The sequence below is a fragment of the Chiloscyllium punctatum genome, chromosome 33 (assembly GCF_047496795.1).
Source record: "Chiloscyllium punctatum isolate Juve2018m chromosome 33, sChiPun1.3, whole genome shotgun sequence".
In the NCBI taxonomy this organism is placed as follows: domain Eukaryota; kingdom Metazoa; phylum Chordata; class Chondrichthyes; order Orectolobiformes; family Hemiscylliidae; genus Chiloscyllium; species Chiloscyllium punctatum.
This window is the reverse complement of record NC_092771.1, coordinates 27982302-27995327: the sequence shown is the minus strand read 5'-3', so window position 1 is coordinate 27995327 and position 13026 is coordinate 27982302. Positions and strand designations below refer to the sequence as shown.

At 46.5% G+C, this 13026-nt stretch overlaps 1 protein-coding gene across 4 annotated transcripts in view; it reads right to left on the bottom strand.

Moving 5' to 3' along the window:
* gramd2aa (GRAM domain containing 2Aa) overlaps positions 1-13026 on the bottom strand; it is a 67492-nt gene that overhangs the window by 15413 nt on the left and 39053 nt on the right. For 3 of the 4 annotated variants that reach the window (XM_072553237.1, XM_072553236.1, XM_072553238.1), the window contains exons 6-8: positions 12566-12664; positions 9583-9654; positions 233-295 (exon numbers count right to left, since the gene is read on the bottom strand). In XM_072553237.1, coding sequence (XP_072409338.1) covers positions 233-295; positions 9583-9654; positions 12566-12664 — 234 coding nt within the window. The remainder of the gene's footprint in view (positions 1-232; positions 296-9582; positions 9655-12565; positions 12665-13026) is intronic. The other variant, XM_072553239.1, reaches the window with a different exon arrangement.

Here is a 13026-nt window from a genome sequence, read left to right as displayed (position 1 = left end):
AATGTCACACATACAGTCACTCACAGTGCTCAGGGGAGGTGGAGGGTTCAGGTTAACACACCATCATGACTTACATACCCCACCCCTCCCCAACCCCTCTGATGGAGAAGGAAGCTATTGCTGTTGGATCAGTACTAAATCTCTAGTTGGTTGGGATAGTCGGGGAAATGGAGGGCAAGGCACGACGGAGGGAAATTAGTTAAGAATGATGAACATCCAAACTATGACTTACCAAGGGTAGAGAATCACACATGTCTGGAGACAGACTCACAATCAAACTCTTCTTACTGTCATGCTGAGGAGAAGGAACGACACAGTGAACCACATCGTAGGAAGAGGGAAGAGCTTTCACATTAACAATCCAGGCTGTCCTCCAGCTAATGCTACTTTTCAATATGGAGTATTGAGATTTTGCAACTTTTTTGGGGGCAAGAATTTAACACTTGCCGGGAATTCTCATGTTTGCTTTTCTTGAGATTTGGCTAAACCTCCCCCCCCCCCACCGACGCTACTCACCTCCCCCACCAGACCGGAGGTGTTAGCCGTGGCGCGGTTGGCAGCATTCTGACCTCTAGGCCTAAAGGTTCTGGGTTCAAGCCTCACTCTCAGACTCGAGTCAGAGTCTAGACCTGAGGGTGGCACCATCTTTCAGATGAGATATTAAAACCCACCTGCCCAGCTGGCAGTGCCCACATCGTACAAGTGAGGGAAAAGCTCCTGCTGATCACAGAGAACAATGGGCCTGTTGTCTACAGTCATGCCAATCTCCTGAACCAATGAGATTAAAGAGTAAAGAACAGTGGAGGAGGGAAGATGGAAAATACACAGATCCCTCACAATCACGTGCTGGAGAAACACAGCAGGTCTAGTAGCATCTACGGAGAGAGAAACAGTGTCAACATTTCAAATCCAATGTGAGCCCACTTTGGAGCACAGTTATCTGTACGCTATGTGGGAAATCACAGAACTGTTTACAGCACAGACGGAGGCCATTTGGCTCATTGTACCTGGACTGGATCTGTAACCTCGCACCAACCTCCTTCCCTGCACACCAGTTTTATCTAAATAAATTGTTGAAAGCCCTCCCGAATGTCTCAAAGGAACCTACCTCTGCCACGTGGCCAAGCACTGCTCTGAAACATCCTTTTCTCACACAATCCTTGCTTACTTTAAATCTATACCCTGGTGTCCTTTTCTCTTTTAAGAATGAGAACAGTTTCTCCTGACCTATTCTGTCCACCTGCTCAGGATTTGGAAAACCTCCATTAACTTTCCTCTCCGCTTTCTCTCCCCAGAGAACGGTCTCAACCCTCTTCAATCTCTCCTCATCACTGAAGGTTCTCATTCCTGGAACCACGTTTGTAAATCGCTTCTGCACTCCCTCCACTGCACTCACATCTTTCTGATTATCTGACGCCCCCAACTGTACGCAACACACCAGGTGAGGTCTAACAAGAGTCTTGTACATCACCTCCGTGCCCAACGTCACCATTAATGCAGCCTATATTTCTCAGACACATTCCATACAATCATTCCCTCCTCCTTCAGGTGTATTCGATTTAAAAAAAGGTATTGGAAGAGAGTGCTGGTGGTGGCACTGCTACTGGTGGCACTGGAAAGAACATTAAAATACATATCTACAGTTTGTATATGCTGTATAGGTTAGTGTGAGAGATATATGCAATTCCTTGATGGTGTAAAAGTTCTTGTGCAAGATATATACAGTTTCTACCAGGTATATAAGTTGTGTGAGAAGATGTCTAGTTTATATGTTGTGTCAGGGGTCTTGTGTAGAATATATTCACTTTCTATTGTGTGAAAACTGCACAGTTTCTAGAACGTGCCAGCTCTGAGAAGGCATCACGTGCACGTGATCGAAGACTTTGCATTTATATCGCACCTTCCACAGCATCAGGAGACCCCAAAGCACTGTCCAACCAAATCTGAAGTTGACTTGGTTTGACAGACCTTGGATTTTAAAGGTGGGTACTGTCTAATCATTCAGATGATGTTCAGATATACCTCTGGAGCAGGTGAGACATGACGACAGGTTTCCCAGCCCAGAGATCGGGACACTCCCACGAGCTCACAACAGCCCGATGCTTGTACCAATAACAGCTTCCACCTTTCCCATCCCGACCCTTTTCCTGTGCAGAAATCCCCAGCTTGGGAGGTTCCTGGTTCTTATATTTTCTAATCAATCTGTTCAGTGATGTTATTACATATCGCTGGTTATGGGTAAAGCCGATTACAAAAACGAAAGACCATGATGCATCATTTTTTTTTGAAGTGCTGTTACGACTGTACATACAAAGCACAGGAGACAAACTGTACACAGCAAGCTCCCACAGACAGAAACATCAGAATGACCAGATCATCTGGTCAGGACTTTCATTGATAAGACTTGGCCAAGACATTAGTGCAATGAGATCTTTCACATTTTCCCAAGAGAGAAATGGGACCTGGTTAAGTGTATCATCAGAGAGACAGCACCTCCAAACATGTCCAACTCCCTCAGTACAGCAACAGAGCCAGAGCCGGGCTCTCACCTTCTCACTGACATTAGCCCAAGGCTAACACCTACTCACCAGAAAGAAGCACCATCAACACAGCTCGATATTAGGCGATAGTTACTCGAAGAGTTCTGGGCAGTTCCTACACTGTGTACATGTAACTGTGAGAGCGATGTGCAGTTCCTACACCGTGTACGTGTAACCGTGAGAGCTGTGTGCAGTTCCTACACTGTGTACATGTAACTGTGAGAGCGGTGTGCAGTTCCTACACAGTGTACATGTAACTGTGAGAGCTGTGTGCAGTTCCTACACTGTGTACATGTAACTGTGAGAGCGGTGTGCAGTTCCTACACTGTGTACATGTAACTGTGAGAGCGGTGTGCAGTTCCTACACTGTGTACATGTAACTGTGAGAGCGATGTGCAGTTCCTACACTGTGTACATGTAACCGTGAGAGCGATGTGCAGTTCCTACACCGTGTACATGTAACCGTGAGAGCGGTGTGCAGTTCCTACACCGTGTACATGTAACCGTGAGAGCGGTGTGCAGTTCCTACACCGTGTACATGTAACCGTGAGAGCGGTGTGCAGTTCCTACACTGTGTACATGTAACTGTGAGAGCTGTGTGCAGTTCCAGAACTGTGTACATGTAACTGTGAGAGCGATGTGCAGTTCCTACACCGTGTACATGTAACTGTGAGAGCGATGTGCAGTTCCTACACAGTGTACGTGTAACTGTGAGAGCTGTGTGCAGTTCCTACACTGCGTACATGTAACTGTGAGAGCTGTGTGCAGTTCCTACACCGTGTACATGTAACCGTGAGAGCTGTGTGCAGTTCCTACACTGTGTACATGTAACTGTGAGAGCTGTGTGCAGTTCCTACACTGTGTACATGTAACTGTGAGAGCTGTGTGCAGTTCCTACACTGTGTACATGTAACTTTGAGAGCTGTGTGCTGTTCCTACACTGTGTACATTGAACCGTGAGAGCGATGTGCAGTTCCTACACTGTACATGTAACTGTGAGAGCGATTTGCAGTTCCTACACTGTGTACATGTAACTGTGAGAGTGATGTGCAGTTCCTCCACTGTGTACATGTAACTGTGAGAGCGATGTGCAGTTCCTACACCGTGTACATGTAACTGTGAGAGCGATGTGCAGTTCCTCCACTGTGTACATGTAACTGTGAGAGCGATGTGCAGTTCCTACACTGTGTACATGTAACTGTGAGAGCGATGTGCAGTTCCTACACTGTGTACACATTACTGAGTGAGCTGTACGCCGTTCCAATATTGTGGCATGTTACTGATTGTGACATATATAGTTCCTATTATGTTTACATTTAAATCTGTCTGCTATATGCAGTTGCTACTGTGTGAGCTGTATGTAGATAATCTAATGTGCACATAATACTGTGTCAGCTTCATTCAGATACTCTATTATGTACACATTACTGAGAGAGCAATGTGCAGTTTCTTAACTGTGTACATGTTACTGCGTAAGCTATGTACAGTTACTTTACTGTATGCACATTACTCAGAGCTGTATTCAGTTCGTATCCTGTGTACACGTAACTCAGTGAGCTAATATGCACTTCCTATACTCTGTCCATGTTACTGGGTGAGCTTTATGTAGTTTGTATACTGTGTACATGTTCCTCCATGAGCTATATGCACTTTCTATACTATGTGTATGTTACTGGGTGAGCTTTATGCAGTTCCTATACTGTGTTCATGTTACTCGGTGAGATCATGGTATGTGATGCTGTAACAGTTGACAGTACAACACCAGGGGGAGCACTGCCTTAAGTCGACAGAACACCTCAGGACATACCCAATCGGGAATGAATCGATCAGCTCTGAGAAACAAGTGATCTTTGAAGCAATGACGGAGAAAACTAAACTGCTGTGATTGGAATAAGTGCCAGGAGCACGTTATTATGTGTGAGATCCTTGATTTGGGGGGGGGGGGGGGGTTGTTGGGCCAATCAGGGAGCCCTGGCTGACAGAGATAACCAGGAGATTTCCCCCTCCAACTCTATTTTGATTTAGTCCCTACACTGTTTTGATCACACAGCCCTTTGAGGTGAAGGGAGGTGCTTGTCACTGGTCACTTGGGTGTTTTTCCTATCTTCCTGGTGGTGGAAATTTGAATAAAGATTTGTGCACCTTGTGTCTCACACCTGAACACACACACACCATGGGTGCTGGGGATAAAATAAGCACTACCGCAGTTAGGTGGTAGTGTGGGGGGGGGGGGGGTAACAAAAAGAAAGAAAAAAAGAAAAAAGAAAAAAAAGAAAAAAAAAGGAAATGTCTTGATCACAGAAAAAACAGGAGAAAAGGAAAAAATAACCAGGAGATTGAGTCAGACTCCTCAGTCTAGGGACTGGCTCGGAGTGGGCTGGTCAGAGTCTACGTACTGTGTACGATGTGAATAAAGGGTGACTTGGTGATGGGATACCAGCCTCTGTGCTGTTATTTCAGAAACCTAGAAGAGCCCTGCTATAAAAATATGCATATTTGACCAGTACATATTGACATTTTTCATAGATAATTTACTCTCAGATGTACCATGTTGCTTTCTTCTCTCAAACCTTGTTAACCTCCGAGTCAAAGTTACTGATAAACTGACAGACAGGAAAATAAATTCTTCTGATGCACGACAGATCACTCAGGACTCCAGAGTTGCTGAGGGAACACCTACTCTTTTCCCAACGGTAATGGTGGAAAGTCCAATACTTTTCCATTGTGTGGCTGATCAGAAACCTCTCGAGAGAGAAACCTTACTGCCTGTGTGCAACGGGAATTGGAAAGATGAACAAATTAATACTTGGCCTTTTCGACCTTATTAGAGTGGTGCTGGAAAAGCACAGCAGGTCAGGCAGCAGCCGAGGAGCAGGGGAATCAATGTTTCAGGCCGGAGCCCTTCATCAGGAATGAGGCTGGGAGCCTCGGGAGTGGAGAGATAAATGGGAGGGGGGGTGGGGCTGGGGAGAAGGTCGTTGAGAGTGCAATATGGAGGTGGGGGCAAAGGTGATAGGTTGGAGAGGAGGGGTGGAGTGGATAGGTGGGAAGGGAGATTGGCAGGTAGGACAGGTCATGGGGATGGTGCTGAGCTGGAAGGTTGGAACTGGGGTGAGGTGGGGGGGAAATGTGGAAACTGGTGAAGTCCACATTGATGCCCTGGGTCCTGATTCTGAACACACTTTCCCTGGTCATCAAGTCCTGGGGTGCAACTTAAATCTGGAGCTTCTGGCTCAGAGGAAGGGACACTACCAATGTACCTTTCCTGATTATGTATACATTTACAAACATGTTTTTCAATCAGTGTTATATGAGCATTCAAAAGGATCTGGGTGGGATGTGCTTCGGAGGGTTAGTGTGGACACGATAGGCCAAATGGCCTCTTTCTGTACTGTATGGATTCTATGATTCCAAGTGGGTCATTCGGCCCTTGAGCCTGCTCTGGTATTCAATAAGGTCATGGCTGATCTGTTTGTGTTTCGAATTCCATGCTCCCATCTACCCCAGATGACCCTTGATTCACTGAGTCTATCTGCCTCTGCCAGACTACTATTCAATTACCAAACCTCCCCTTCCTGAGGCAGAGAATTCCAAAGTTACCCAACCCTCAGAGAAAGGGAAAGTTCTCTCACTCCCTCCTGATAGGGCACTCCCACTTTTAAAATGATACCCCTCATTCTGGACTTAGCACAAAAAGAAACATAGTTTCCAAATCAAAAAAAAAGAACTGTCGATGCTGTAAGTTTACAGAAATTGCTGGAGCAACACAGCAGGTCTGAGAGAAAGCAGAGTGAAAGTTTCGAGTCCAGTGACCCCTTCTTCAGAATTGGCAGTAGCTAGGAAAATGCTTTTCTCTCTCCCTGGCTCACCGTTATCCAACCCATTGCTCCCGATGGGGTCTCCTTCACATTGTGGAGACTGGAGGCCCCCCCCCGCAGAGCGCTTTAGGGAACATTTCAACTCCCCCCTCCCACTCTGTTGAGAATATGCAGGTCCTGGGCCTCCTCCATCGTCACTCCCTCACCATCTGACGCCTGGAGGAAGAACGCCTCATCTTCCTCCTCGGAACACTTCAATCCCAGGGCATTAATGTGGACTTCACCGGTTTCCTCATTTTCCCTCCCTCCCGCCCCCCCCCCCCCCCTTTGTCCAACCCTATTATCCAACCCTTTGTCTGCCTGGCTGCTGGTTTCTCTCTCTGGTCTCCATTTATTGTCTACTCCTTTCTCTTCCTCCCCCACCCTTCAGTCTGAATACCAACTTTTCCTAGCTGCTGGACCCTGAAACATTAACTCTGATTTCTCTTCACAGATGCTGCCAGACCTGCTGAGCTTCTCCAGCAATTTCTGCATCACAGTTTCCAAATCAACTTGGCTGAGATCGCCAAGGGTCTCATACACTCGGATCAAGTCACCCCTTGCTATTTTAAGCACCAGTCGCAGCCTGTCCAACCTTCCCTCATAAATAACTTACTCATCCCACATATCAGTTCGGAAAATCTCCTTGAATAAGGAGACCATAACTATATGGCATTCTCTCTGCCTGGCGTGGCCTCAGGCTGGACTTCCAGCCTTGAGAGGATTCCAGACCGGTCACCTGACCTCGGGGAGAACCACAAGGAGAAGGTCAGCGCCATCTGGAGTCAAGGCCTGGCATTGCCTGGAGCGAGGTGCCAGTGGGTTGGTCAGATTGTTGTTCTAAACTTTTTCTTTCTTTCTTTCTTTCTTTATCACCTCAACCTGAGCTACAAACCTTCACAAACCTTTTTCTTTCTTTATTTTTCTCATTTACTACTGGGATCTGTAATGCTGGAATTTTGATTTCTTTATTTTTGTAATTCTTTTCCCCTAAGAATTTGAACTTATGGCTCTGTATCGAGGTACCTCTGTACGTAAGACACTGCTGTAAGTGGTGATGTGTAAACTTTTCACTGTACTCATTTGAGTACATGGGACAATAAAGCTAATTCTAATTTAAATACAGTATTTGACATCTGGTCTCACCAGTGCCTTGTTTATCTAAAGCATTACATTCATTTATATTCAATTCCCACGTAATAAAAGGACAGTATCCCATGAGCCTTCCTGGTTACATACTGATGTTTTGGGTTTCCTTTCGAACCTCAGAATTTCACAATTATTGATGTTTAAGTAATACACTGTTTTTTTTCATTCTTCCAGCCAAAGGGAACAACTTCATATTTCCTAGTTTTAAAAAAATCACACAACACCAGGTTCTCATCCAACAGGTTTATTTGGAAGCACTAGCTTTCAGAGCACTGCTCCTTCATCAGGTGGTTGTGGAGTATAAGATTGTGAGACACAAACTTTACAGCAAAAGTTTACAGTGGGATGTAACTGCATTTTTTTTTTAAAAAGACCAGGATTGTTTGTTAAGTCTCTCATCTTTTAGAATGACCATGTTGGTTTCAGTTCTTCCATATGGAAATCAGAGAACCTTTTTTGAAGTGGCCTGGGGGGTGTGTGTGTGTGTGTGTGTGTGTGTGTGTGTGTGTGTGTGTGTGTGTGTATAGTGGGGTCACCTGCACTACACACACATACAAATGGACAGACACACACTTATGCAGGCCCATACATTCACAAAGACCCTCTCTCATACGTTCACACATACACTCCCACACCCATATGCACCCTCTCACAGACTTAGATTAGATTCCCTACAGTGTGGAAACAGGCCCTTCGGCCCAACCAGTCCACACCGACCCGCCAAAGAGAAACCCACCCAGACCCTCTTCCCTCTGACTGATGCACCTAACACTATGGGCAATTTAGGATGGCCAATTCACCTAACCTGCACATCTTTGGACTGTGGGAGGAAACCGGAGCACCCGGAGGAAACCCACACAGACACTGGGAGAATGTGCAAACTCCACACAGTCAGTCACCTGAGGCTGAGCCTCCGCGCCAAACACTTATACTCTTTTACACTCACACACATACACACACACACACTCTCATAGACACTCATAAGTCCCCCCCCCACCCCACACACACCCACTTGCACACTTACACAATAAGTTTGTGGGGTGAATTTGTACTTGCAGAGTTACATTTTATTTTGCTGAATCCATGTAAGTTTGTGTAAATCCCCTTTTTTAGAAATAGAATCAGTCTGAACATTGTGACACAGACAGCCTCACACAGGGTATCTCACACCTTCAATGTATTATCTGAGGCAACATGACACCAAGTTCACTTCAGAATGCAACTTTAAAAAAGCTCTGCCATTTACGTGTGAAAGAACTGAACCCAACATGGTCGTTCTAAAAGATAAGAGGCTTAACAAAACAACCCAGGTCTTTTTTAATATATATTTTCAGTTACATTCACACTGTAAACTTTTGCTATAAATTCTGTGTCTCACGGTCTTATACTCCACAACCACCTGATGAAGGAGCAGCACCCCGAAAGCTAGTGCTTCCAAATAAACCTGTTGGACTACACCCTGGGGTTGTGTGATTTTTAACTTTGTACAGCCCAGTCCAACACCAGCATCTCCACAGATTTCCTATGTTGCCTTCCATCTGCTATCTAGATTTAGTTGCAAACTCTTGCTGTCTTCACAACACATTTCCCAGCCTGTGTGTACCCCCCGTGAATGCCTTCACTAAAGTCATTGGTGTAAATTGTTAAACGCTGAGGCCCTGGCACAGAACCCCATAGGACTCCGAACGTCACATGCTGCCCGACAAATAAAGACCCATTTATACAGACTCCATGATCTCTGCCAGTCAGAAAGCTGGCCAATCTTCTACCCGTGCCAATTTGTTACCCCTCCCCCACCCCCCACACAAACAATAATCTTCTATTTTCCACAATAATCTTTGTGGTGTCAGGAGTCATTAGATAATGTGTGCTGAGAGACACAGAGAGCGCTGAAGGAGTTCGAATGGGAGGTTTTTGAGTTTTGTCACTTCTTCCCCTTATTCAGTGGCAGAGCTCACTGAGCGGTCGCTCTCCCCTTCCAAACACGAGGGTGTGGGTGTGCGGCTGGCATGGGAACGCTAGGAATCTGACCCTACCTGTAAGTGTGAGCAGATTTTTCTCAATTCATCATAGACATTGTCTCTGGAGATGAAGGACACAAAGATGTACTGCAGCAAAACAAAGCATAGAACCTTGTTAAGTGGAGCACAAATTGAAACAACAACTTGCATTTATATAGCAACCCCAAGACCATCAAACACTCCCAAAGACGCTACACAGGACTATTACCTGACAAAACTTCACACCAGGCTACATGTGAAGGTATGAGTTCAGATGATCAAGTGTTTGGTCAAATGTTTAAGCTTAAAGGTGTGCCTTAAGAGAGAAAAGGGAGTTGTAGGGCTGGAACTCCACAGCTTAGGCTCATTGAAGCTGAATTCAAGGTCATCACCAGTGACGGAGCGACTAAAATGGGTATAGTCAGGAGACTAGAAACGTAGGAGCACAGAGATCGCACTGTACTGGAGCAGCTGCAGGAGATTACAGAGATTGGGAGGGGAGAGATTTAAAAACACAGCTGAGAGGTTTGACACTGGGGTCTTGTTGAAGCAGGTACCAATGTCAGCACTGGCTAACAGGATGAACACGGCCTGGTGTTAGCAGAGTGTTAGAAGAGTTCAGGTTTATGGAGGATGGGACTTGGGAAGTGAGCAAAACGATTCTCACGTCTAATAAAGTGATGGAGGAGAGTTCCAGTAACTAAAGAGCTGGGTAGAGGTTGGACAGAGTTACAGAGGTGGAAAGAGTGTTCACAATGGTGTAGGCACATAGCCAGAATCCTGTCTCTGGCTAAATATAAACACGCCCCTTCAGTCACATGATTCACCTCCTTGAACATCTCCACTACAATCTTAATACAGAAACAGGCCATCTGACCAGACAATACCAGGAGAGCCCTTATCCCCAACATGTTCCTCTGCCCACTCACCCTCATCTTTGGTGTACTGAGGGCAGCCAGCTGGACATTATAGAATCTGAGTTCTCTGATTGAGGCTGTTAACCTGGTCCAATCAGGGAGCCCTGGCTGACAGATAGGAACAGCCGTGTCGTCTCACACCTGCACACACACACCATGGGTGCTGGGGAAAATATAAGCACTACCGCAGTTAGGCGGTAGTGTGGGGGATTTTAAAAAAATAAACAGGAGTGTCAAACTTTCTGAAAAAAAAACAGGAGTAAATAAAGAAAAAAAAACAGAGGCTCTGCTCACGTAGTGCTGGCTCTGAGGAAGCTGGACCATTATCGAGTATCGTACATGTGTAAATAAAGGGTGGCTTGGTGACGGGATACTGGCCTTGTGGAGTTATTGCAATCTTGACCTACTAATCCTTCCCCCTTCTGTTTATTCAGCTGTCTCCCTTCTCTCCCCTTCCTGCTCACTCACAAATGGGTCAATTGTGGGATCTTATATGTTTCAACGTCTAAAATAAACCCCATCTCATTAAACATTCTCATCCTTGACTGTAATGATTATTTTTTCTTCCCCTTTCCCTTCTGTTTTGACTTTTCCCTTTGGGATTCTAGTTGTTCCCATATCGAGCTGGTGAAAATATTGAGCACAAATATTTCTGTTGGACTCTCACTGAACTGCTTGCTGCTTCAAGTCCCTGGCTCCTAACTGTTGCTAAAGGTCAGCACTTCATATTTTGGCAGGACAGTAATGTGCCTTTGATTTGGCCTCGAGCAGTCAATGTGTGCTGAGCCAACTCAGCGCCTAGAAGCACGATGCGAAGACTCCATGATTCCACTGCATTGAGCCCGAGTGCTGCCATTAAGTAGCAACTTTCAACAGGCACTTAAGGAGACGTCTATGGAGACAGGTTCTGCCTGTCCCTCTCCCTGACAAGGGACTTTCCTTTCAGGTTCCCGCTCTCTTTTAACCTCCTGACCCCTCCAGGAGGCTGAACTCCCCAGGGGTGCAGGCTATTAAAGCTCAAAGTTTCCCCAACAGACAATATCGCTGCAGATTTGTTGGCAAGATGGCCGACAGCTGCACTGAGGTAATGTTACTGCACTCCAGAGACAGGGGTTTACACCCCAGAATGTCAGTCAGCAGTGATTCAAATGTCATGAACAAACCTGGAATAAAATGCTAGTCTCGTTACTAATGATCAGGAAGCTACATCTCCAGGTACATTAGTTACAGGCAAAAGTTGAGTAATAGAGTAGGGGAATGGGTCTGGGTGGGTTACTCTTTAGAAAAAAAGGGGTGGCACGGTGGTTAGCACTGCTGCCTCACAGCGCCTGAGACCCGGGTTCAATTCCCGCCTCAGGCGACTGACTGTGTGGAGTTTGCACGTTTTCCCCGTGTCTGCGTGGGTTTCCTCCGGGTGCTCCAGTTTCCTCCCACAGTCCAAAGATGTGCAGGTCAGGTGAATTGGCCGTGCTAAATTGCCCGTAGTGTTAGGCAAGGGGTAGATGTAGATGTAGGGGTATGGGTGGGTTACGCTTCGGCGGGGCGGTGTGGACTTGTTGGGCCGAAGGGCCAGTTTCCACACTGTAAGTAATCTAATCTAATCTACCGGACTGTCATCGAAGCCCATCTGCTTCATTAACCCCCTTCAAGGAAGGGATCCTGCCATCCTTACCTGGTCTGACCTACATGTGACTCCAGACAAACAGTGACGCGGTCAACTCTTCACTGCCCTCTGGAATGGTTGAGCGAGCCACTCTGTTGTATCAAATCGCGACAGAAATAAGTTCCTTTGCCACAGACTGCAGCAGGTCAAGAAGGTACGTGACTGACAATTTATTCAGGGCAATTTAGGATGGGCATTAAACACTAGCTTTGCCAGGGTTGCCCACATCCCAAGAATCGATAGAAAGAAAGTCGCAAGGGAACTACCTGCCACTTGTACTTAGCCACTTGTTCCCCCCGCCCCTCCCCCGATGCTCAGGATCAGCCTAGTGGAGCTTCTCTGAACTGGGGTGTGACCACCTCCTGCCAAAGGCTGTATTTGCCCCTGTTCATTCCAGCGGAAGGTGGAGATGTGGGCGGGGGCTGTGTGAGGGCCTCACCTTCTCATTGGACTTTGTCCTGATGACGAGGCCGTTTGGGAGCAGTCCTGCAGTTCGGTGCTTCTTGACCAGCACGACGGACGTGACCGAAACCGTGACCTGAAAGGATCAAAAGCAGTGACTGGTCAGAATTGCCTGTTAGTTTTACTGCATCTGTCAGCTTCGGGGGGCTGGGGGGGGGGGGGGGGCGGCGGTTTGAGCAGGACGTAACATTTATTCAGAAAGTTTTTGCTACCCATTATACTCCACAGACAACATTCCCCTTGTCTGAAACAAACAGTGCTCTGTCAGTAGCTGGCCCAGTCCGCAAGGTGTCCTTATACTCATTCCAGGAGAAAGTGAGGACTGCAGATGCTGGAGATCAGAGCTGAAAAATGTGTTGCTGGAAAAGCGCAGCAGGTCAGGCAGCATCCAAGGAACAGGAGAATCGACGTTCCGGGCATTCCAGAAGAAGGGCTGAT